We start from the raw sequence: 9,724 nt of genomic DNA on the forward strand, positions 1-9,724 counted from the left end.
GTGCAAGTGTTATTTTAAACGTCAAATTTCTATGAAATTATGACGTATAAATAACACTTGCACTGCTTGTGCTATCAAAACCGTTGTTACTTGACCATAGCATTTCTCACCTTAGATTTAAGACTGTTGATTCATTGTTTTCATTAATGAAGATATTTATAGGCATTATTTACGTAATGTAAAATCGCCTGCTACTACTTACTTGTGCTTATACCGAAGTATATTCAGAGAAAAGTAGTAATATATTTAATATTAAGTTTAAAGGACTAGTTACTTAAATAAACATATTTGGAACTCTTGCAATGTTTTTTTTTTCTTTTGTTTTTTAAATCCCAGAAAGTCCAGGGAAATTTAACTGTTATAAAGCAGACATACATTTTTTCTTTGGACTAAGAATTCCGTGGGCCTACCGCGAACAATGCGGACATTTCTGTCACTCTAATTACGCCTTAATTTGAGTTAGAGATGCCTGTTTGCGAGCTTCGGCGTTCGGTAGTAGTAATAGTAATTTATTTGCTTTAAATGTAGTACAATTGTGGTGTTACAATGGTTAAATGAGCGTACATTCAGACTTTGCAAATTATGTCCTTAATAGCTAAATCTGAACTTTGATTAAATTATTAACGGTAATTACATGTAAACAAATAAGAATAAAATAGAAACAAAGCAACACAATCGAATTACAATTTAAAATAATATAATCAGTATAGTCAGTTATGTATATTTGAAAAATTAAAAAGATTTCAATCCAAAAGGAGAATATAACATTAAAATAAAAACTGTTATAGGTCACAAAGAATAAACGGGTCAGACCCAGGTAGGCCCACGGATGCCTGCCTGGGTGGTATTCAATTTGTCCAAGATCTTTGTCCAATGTGCATTGAGTCTCACTCTCCCATTAAGCAAAATGTGAGACCCAAATACACATTGGACAGATGGAATACCATCCTAATAGCGTAACACATCATCGCACCGCACCAAGGTCATTGTGCGACGCACCCATAAGTAAGATCGCTTTTTCGCGCTTACTTATGGATGCGTCGCACAATGACCTTGGTGCGGTGCGACGGTGTGTTACGACCTTTAGCTATACTTCTTGCGTGCTTCTTGCTTACTCACTAGTCAGTAGAACAAGGCTCGAAATGAGGGCTACCGTGTTTAATTTCGCCGCTAGGGGCGCTTTATATGGTGGAGGTCTTTCATGTCAAATGCACAGAAGTTTTGGGGGTTTCAAGCTTTTTTATCGGCTGTGTATAGTATGTACCTAATGATTTTATTAAAATAAGCATATAAGAATTTTGAGATCGGTTTTTCTGGACCTACTGAGACAGTCCTTTGACAAACTATATTATATAATATTATTTGGTATCTTTCTTCTAAGCCCTCACCACACTCTTGCGCGAAGCCGCGAACGCGAGTGTGGAGTCCAGTTCGCTAATCAGCGAAATCGACTCCACACTCTCGTTTTCGGCTTCGCGCCGCGTAGTCTAGAGCGGCTCTAGGCTTGCTTAAATCAAATCAAAGATAGATATAACTCCGTAATCGGTGGATATGCGATGGATACAGTCTATACACTATCCTAATAAGAGGGACGACGCTATACGTAAGAAACTATAGGATGTATCTCTTATCGCGTCTCACTTATAGCGGCGTCCCTCTTGTTAGTCACTAAATTTAGCAAAGTGTAATAGCCCTTCACTCTGTAATAGATGGATACAGTCTAAGGAAAAAACGTGCCTCGAAAATCAAGAAAATTTGATTCTCGATCAGGTGGCGCCACTACCTACTAGGCGCCTACTTTCGGATTCTCGGATAGATGGCGTTGACGGTTTCGTTTGTTGTTTAATTTAACAATTTTAACGCATGTCAAAATCGCAACAGCAAATTAAATCTTTTTAATTTTGCAGCTAAATTAAAAAGAAGTTTAAAAATGGCTGACCTCAGACTCCTACCTACCTACGTAATTTTGGCGGATAATTTTACAAATAATGTTTTGTTAATTTGCGTAAATAATTGTGATATTTTTATTGAAATCGTTTAATTCTACATTGCTTTGAGTGTAACGTAATTTTACGATGTTATTCTCACATATTGCGTTAAGAGGAAGGTGTAAAATACCGTACTTACGTGTAAAAGGTTATGATCTAATATTTTTGCTCAGAGCGGCTATTACAGCCGATTACAGAACAATTCACCAGTATTTTATCAAAGTTCAAGCATTCAAAACGCTAACCATCACTATATTTCATAAGAGAAAGCACAATTTCATACAAAACAACGATAATTAAACAAGCAACGAACAAACATGACATATCACGTACTTATTTGTTTGCCACAACCTCGGTTGTGGCAGCGGTGGAAAAGTGAAACTATGACAAGGACAAACAATAACAGCGCTTTCTCTGCTACTCCTACTGAAAGGTACATAAGACTATCCCGTTCGGTCATTTTCCCCCACCCCTCATGACCGATCCAGTTATACTAGATTCATGATTTAGCTGCATAACAATCATGTTAGGGATACCAGATGAAAATATCATAATTTTATGGGTAATTTTGACCTCGAAGTTTTTTCGTACTTCTAATTCCAAAAAATAAATAAACAAATGTTGTGAAGATTAAATGTGGTGTACATTAATTGGTGTGATTGCGATTTGTGATTTCTTTAAATTAAAACCCATAATACATTTTATTTTACGTTTTATTTACTAAACATGTTTAGTTTTGTACCACCTGCGCGAATTATAGGAGGTATTTCATTGTTTATACGCCTAAAAAGAACGGCCCATTGACATTATATTTAACAATTTTTTAATACCGTCAAACAAGCTAACTTTGCCTCCAGGGTAATCGCCCCAACGTGATGTCAAATATTGGGGTAATTTTTACCAATATGGTATCCCCACGTTTATGACGTCATCTATGTCTATCCCTTACGGGCGCACGCGTATAGCTGGTCTATGTAATGCTAGGTCTATGAGTGACATTGACAGTTGTTGCGTATCTACTTAGTAATCTGTGATTGTTGCCTTACTTGCCTGACTTGCCTCTTGCCGTTGCCGCACTTTGCCGTTGTTGTTTGTTAATTTTGTTTCCCTCTGTTGTTATTTGTTTAAAGTAGTCCGGTATTTATCATTTATAATATATAGGAATTGTTCTCTTTTCCCATACACTTCGTATGTACATTTTGAACAGCCTATCCCGGTAAACAATGGACACAAATCTCGCGGAACTCCGTAAACAATGCATGACGAGTCTCTATCTCTGCTCTGACAACATCACTAAATATTTAGACGAGGAGAAAGAAGAGGAATTCGCGAAGCTAACGTCTTATGTGGAGGACTATTGCATGCTGGAAGCTCAGGAAGATGTAGCTAAACAGGCGTTGGCTAAGGCAGAAGTATGTACCGTTTTTACTGTTTTTGTTTTTGAAACCTCTATGGTAGCTTGATATAGATAGATAGATAGATTTTCAATCGGTATAAATTAATTTGTTGGTAACTGTACAAGCTTATGTATGTTATAGCAGCTCTTTCCAAAACATGTGATCTTTTATAGACTACATAATAAGTTTCAGAGCGAATTTTTTTTAAACATTAAGCGAAGCAAAAATATAATCACATAATACAATAATCCAGAGTAAGCATAGCTTAGCTGGGACAGATCCTAAATATGACACCTTTCAGCCAGAAGTTGTTATATCAGCCACGGCTCGACCCAAATTCTCTGGTATGTGCAATCTTTTAAAAGCTCAATTCCGGCCTCGGCCCCCAAATTGCTTTATTACTTTTTCTTTTGTACATGACATCTATCTCCGATTATAATTCATATATTTTATTTTGAATTATTTTTATTCGTAAGCACAAACAAGACAATTTACATAATATAAAAAAACATAGAAACTACTTAAAAACATAAAAAGATGTTAAAATATTTTGATTCATTCTCTAGTTACAGGCCATATAAGTATAACCTTTGCGTCATGTCCGCAGGAAGAAACGGATGCATCAAATGTGGACTCCCTCCAAGACAAGTTTGGCCAGTACCTCATAAGTTTGGCGAACAAGAGACTCCACGTATCCAAGCACCTGTATATGGTGGAAATGAACAAGAGGATGCAGCGGGGCATGAAAGATACCAGGAGTAAGTTGATGTTTACAAAAGGGGTTACTATCTATCTAGCCCCTTTATTCTGAGTTAGAGCCTCGTCGCTCAGTGCGCCGCTTGGCAAAGGCCTCCTTTAGCTTTTCTCCAGTTCGGGCCCGCTGTGAGTTTGAGTTCATCCTCCCGTCTTGTTCGAGGTCTCCTCTGGGCTTACTAGTCACTGTTTTGTTTCATTAATTTTTAATTTTGATTCAGGGCCTGAATCTAAGGCCCATATTACAAATGCCTTATAGACTAACAAACAAAAATTTCGTAAAATAGAAACTAAACACTATTTACATTACGTGGTTCCGTTGAATCGTCTGCTCTCGTATCGGATTTAGCAGTTTGCTTCCACACATCCCAAACACGACACCCTTCAGCGAAATGACAGTTGCATTGCTCCAAATTGTCTGATAAATCCGTCAGTTTAGTAAAAAAACCGGCCAAGTGCGAGTCGGACTCGCGCACCGAGGGTTCCGTACTTTTTAGTATTTGTTGTTATTGCGGCAACAGAAATACATCATCTGAGAAAATTTTAACTGTCTAGCTATCACGGTTCATGAAATACAGCCTGGTGACAAACAGACGGACAGCGGAGTCTTAGTAATAGGGTCCCGTTTTTACCCTTTGTGTATAGAACCCTAAAAAGCTGGACAATTGGGTAATTTGCCTGAAATAAAGAAACGGAGCTTACTACTATAGGACTATAGTTCTAAGCCATCTGCATTTTAACCAACAAATAAATAAATAAATATTATAGGTACATTCTTACACAAATTGACGAAGTCCCACGGTAAGCTCAATAAAGCTAATATACAAACACTTTTTTTTCCCTTTTCTGGCTTTACTCCTCGCTAAGAAAACATCCATGACTCGGGAACATATATCTGTCCCTGTAACTCACTCAACTCTGTAACTTATTCAATACCTTTAACTTTTTCAGATAACTTAGAGGAATCTGACTTAGCTATTACTGAATCTGACAATAGAATGGTAAGTACTTTATTCAACTATACATCATTCTGCATGCATCCGGTTTTTCGTATATCTGTGGGCTTAACAAGGGAACCACAGTATCTCGCGCGAGATATCCACCCGTCTTTCTCTAACGGTATTAATAAGAGTGCGACACATAGTCTATTTTTGGGGGCGGATACTGTCGCCGGGCTCTTGTGCTAAGCCTACTGGGGCAAGGATCTAGACCTATCCCATATGTATAAATAAATAAATATTTAAGAGTCCCCGGCAAGCTCCATATACAATCGTAGTTACGCTCTCATTTTAAAACGACTAGCTAGATTGCCCTGAAACTTTGTACTTACAACAGGATAAGGTATATCTAGGTCTGTAATTAGTTTATGTAGCTTCAGATACCATAGTTAAAAAAAATACAGCGAATTTAAGTTTTTCATACAAAACTTGTTTTGGTCTATTTCCTTTGTTTTATAAACTGGAGCTATATAAACTAATTACATAATCGGATATACCTCATGTCATTGTATGTGCAAAGTTTCATTACAATCCAACACGTAGTTTTAAAAGGAGAACGAAACTCCGTTTGTATGGGAAGGTGAAATTCGGCTGAGCCCACCGGGGACTCTTAAGGAAAAATACACAAATTGATCCAGTAAGCTAAAAATATACATAATATAATAAATAGTATCACATAGGAAATATCTATGGTCATTCATTACACGAATATTTTGGAGGATAGCTAGCGCTCCCTTTCCGCTATTGAATCTGAAAGTTGCGGGTTCAAACCCCGGCTTGTAACAATAAGTTTTTCGGAACTTTTGTATGATATATCATTTGATTATTACTAATTGCTTTTTAATTAAAAACATCGCGAGGAAACCGGACTAAACTCAATAACGCCTAGTTTCCCTTCTGGGTTAAAGGTCAGATGGCAGTCGCTTTCGTAAAAACTAGTACTTTCGCTAATGCTTTGGATTAGTTGTCAAGCGGATCCCAGGCTCTCATGAGCCGCGCCGTGGCAAAAAGCTGGGACAACGCAAGAAAGATGATGATGATTTTAAATTGTGTCATTTTCAATATAAAGGTCGCATTGTTGGTCAGTTGCGTCTATGTGAGGCAACTAAAATAAATGGTCGCGCTCCCATACTGTATAGAAGCGCCTACGAGTGTGACCGCGAATTGTTTTATACAGTCCCTCTAATTAGTTAAGAATGTTATGATAAAATAAAACTATGAAAACGGATTATATCGCGTATATTGAATTTATAATACATCCCGACGTTTCGAACCCTTTACAGCGTTCGTGGTCAACGATTGACTGATGATGTGGGTATTTTTGCACCTTGTAATTTTTCCTCAGTCACCCGTTGACCACGAACGCTGTAAAGGGTTCGAAACGTCGGGATGTATTATAAATTCAATATACGCGATATAATCCGTTTTCATAGTTTTATTTCATGAGTAACTATCGCGGTAACCGAAGACAATATAATGTTATGATAGTCTGTGGGAAACTGTATACAGGGTGGCTAAAAAATAAGTGCATTCCCGTTGCCAGGGAGGTTTTGGGATTATACTGAGCAACTTTTACTAAGAGACCCACCACGAAATCCCGAAAATTTACCCTCACAGAAAATGGACCAGCCAAAATGTATGTCAGAAAAAAATTTTTTCGCGATTTCGTGGTGGGTCTCTTAGTAAAAGTTGCTCAGTATAATCCCAAAACCTCCCTGGCAACGAGAATGCACTTATTTTTTAGTCACCCTGTATACGTCTAACCAACTTCTCGGCCCACTATACAAGGAAAATTGGCAATCGAATTTGAATCAACGGTTTTAGAAGATAGAGTTTGAATTTGCTTTGTTTTAAAATCGAACGAAACAAAACAAAAGCATGTTCCATTTCATTAAGAGCCCATCAACGTGCTCACTAGCACCACTGCTAATTTTTTTTATACCACGTCGGTGGCAAACAAGCATACGGCCCGCCTGATGATAAGCTGTCACCGTAGCAATTTTTTACGATGCTGGATTTGTCGATCTATGAACTCAAAACAAAAACGGCCGTTTTAACTTTGGACGCATAGATTGACGAATCCAGCAACGTAATTTTCTTTATATTGTATTCAAAAGGTACCTAAATACAAAATACAGTAGGTACGTAGCACGTAGTACGTTTTTGAATATCTATCGCTAATTTTAAATAATAACAAATATGAAATAAAACTATGAAAACGGATTATATCGCGTTTCGCGTATATTGAATTTATAATAATCGTATTTAAACTGTTGTGAGACATACTAACATTAAATCATTTTACGGTTTAGATTCACTTGTCCGAAACATGTCGCGCGAGTGACTAAAACAAGTGAGTCTAAACCGTAAAATGATTTAATGAATTTATAATACATCCTGGATGTATTATTTAATTTTAAACAATCACAAATATTTAGCATTAGCGCTAGTAGCAAGTTGATGGGCTCTTAAAATTAAAATTTCATTGCAGGTAATTTGTACTAGTATCAGGATATTGAACCCAAGAGGATAATAAGCATTTTTGAATTTTCAGATTGATCCAATAACCAAAAAGCCGATAGAGGATCCAGTTAGGAACAGTATGTGCAACCACGTGTATGAACGGGCCTCGATCATGCAGCTGCTAAGTGTGAATAGAAGAACCAAGTGCCCAGGTAATGTTTCTTAAAATATGGGGCATTTTCTGCGAAAAGGGACCTTATTGTCGATGGCGCTTACGCCGCACAGCGTCGCGCGGCATTGTATTTATATCGGAGCATCGTTTATAAATAATGGCGTTAGCGCCATCGACAATAAGGTCCCATTTTATAGAAAATACCACATATATACACACATACACATCAAACTATTAAAAACCGGCCAAGAGCGAGTCGGACTCGCGCACGAAGGGTTCCGTACCATTACGCTCAAAATACGGCAAAAAAATCACGTTTGTTGTATGTGAGCCCCACTTAAATATTTATTTTATTCTGTTTTTAGTATTTGTTGTTTGATAATTTCAGCTGTCTAGCTTTCACGGTTCATGAGATACAGCCTGGTGACAGACAGACAGACAGCGGAGTCTTAATAATAGGGTCCCGTTTTTACCCTTAGGGTACGGAACCCCAAAAAGTAATCCAACGCCATTTTGTTTCCAGTGGTTGGGTGCGGCAACAAGCAGCCCGTGGAGCCGCACCACCTGGTCTCCGACGAGGAACTGAAGTTCCGCCTCACCTTGAACGCTCACTCCACCATGATACAGGGCGGTGACCCTCTCGCCTTAGACGACACCTTGTAGAACATACCATAGACCATAGACCGCGAGCCAGGCGCAAATTTCGTCAATCATCGCCTCCCGGGCGAAAACTCGTATAGCGGTTAACGGCTATGTATGATGAACCCTCGTAAACGTCAGCTGCAGCTCCGTTGGTGGGTTGAGGAATGGCAGCCGCCGAAACGCGTAACACGGTCTTTCCACCGCGATACAACCGGCTGACGATTTGTTTTATTACTAATAGCATCTAAACTATCATCTGACAAAGTATAAAACAGGAGGCGATGACGCTGATGACTAATTTTCTTTTTTACATGTTCATGTGACCAGCTGACGGTCTTTCCACAGCGATACAATCGGCTGACGATTTTGTTTATTCACAATAGACATCATCAACTATCATCTGACAAAGTATCAAGCGGGAGGCGATAACAAAAAAAATATATAGACTATTTGCTGCAAATCCTCAACCCACCAACGGAGCGGCAGCTGACGTTCACGAGGGTTCATCATACATAGCCGTTAACCACTATACGAGTTTCCGCCCGGGAGGCGATTGGTCATGGAAATCTGTTCCTGGCCCGCGGTCTATTAGGTATACGGTACCAATACCAAGTAGTAACACCATCGCCAAGGGCCTGACACTCTTTCATAGAGAAAGATAGTCTTATTGCGATTCCTATAAGAGGAAAGAGAAAATAGTGCCATGCTTTGTCTTTATCACCGACGGGGCATTTTTTCATGGTCGTAGTAATAGCAAGGAGGCGATGGCGAAATACCGAAATTTATAAGTGAAAGAGAAAAAGGATTATGCTGCCATACATGAAACTGTCAATACATGAATATGTCTTTCTCTTACACCTGGTCGCTCGGTTTCATGTCTATAACTACTTGTATATACTATGTCTATGATATGGAGTGACTGGAGTGAGCTCTCTATGCTTACTTATTTCACTATGGCGAGAGGAACATGGAGAAATTGGAGAATACGTTTGTATGGCAAGGCGGTAGTCCACTTTCGAATAGTATTTTTCAAATTCGATGGGTAGGATAGGATGACAGGTGTCATTTCAATACAATTTTGCGGGATTTGACGTTTTTAGGTTATATATTATATGGAGATGGCACCTGCCATCCTACCCATCGAGTGAATAATTGATATTTTTAGCTATAATTAGTATAACTTTTATAAGATAATCGTTGTTAATTTGGAAATAAGAAACAACACAATTTAAAATAAAAATAGTTTTATTTAAACATTGAAACCAGATCTAAATAATACTAAAGGGGCCCACTGACTATCAGTCCGCCGGA

General features: G+C 38.2%; 1 protein-coding gene across 1 annotated transcript; it reads left to right on the forward strand.

The window, feature by feature from the left end:
- The first annotated feature begins 3,093 nt into the window (after window positions 1-3,093).
- Window positions 3,094-9,596, forward strand: LOC134742846 (E3 SUMO-protein ligase NSE2-like). Its single transcript, XM_063676029.1, has 5 exons — window positions 3,094-3,400; window positions 3,993-4,143; window positions 5,090-5,139; window positions 7,691-7,811; window positions 8,295-9,596. Exons 1-5 carry the CDS (start codon window positions 3,212-3,214, stop codon window positions 8,432-8,434), a joined length of 651 nt encoding a protein of 216 aa, XP_063532099.1. The 5' UTR covers window positions 3,094-3,211; the 3' UTR covers window positions 8,435-9,596.
- The last annotated feature ends 128 nt before the right edge of the window (window positions 9,597-9,724 follow it).

The sequence above is a fragment of the Cydia strobilella genome, chromosome 7 (assembly GCF_947568885.1).
Source record: "Cydia strobilella chromosome 7, ilCydStro3.1, whole genome shotgun sequence".
NCBI classification, from domain to species: domain Eukaryota; kingdom Metazoa; phylum Arthropoda; class Insecta; order Lepidoptera; family Tortricidae; genus Cydia; species Cydia strobilella.

Bases quoted from the DNA above. Each gene is read 5' to 3' on its own strand.
- LOC134742846 (XM_063676029.1), top strand. From the start codon at position 3,212: ATGGACACAAATCTCGCGGAACTCCGTAAACAATGCATGACGAGTCTC. The intron at 4,144-5,089 runs GTAAGTTGATGT...TAACTTTTTCAG, and splicing joins GGGCATGAAAGATACCAGGA to ATAACTTAGAGGAATCTGAC. The intron at 5,140-7,690 runs GTAAGTACTTTA...TTGAATTTTCAG, and splicing joins CTGAATCTGACAATAGAATG to ATTGATCCAATAACCAAAAA.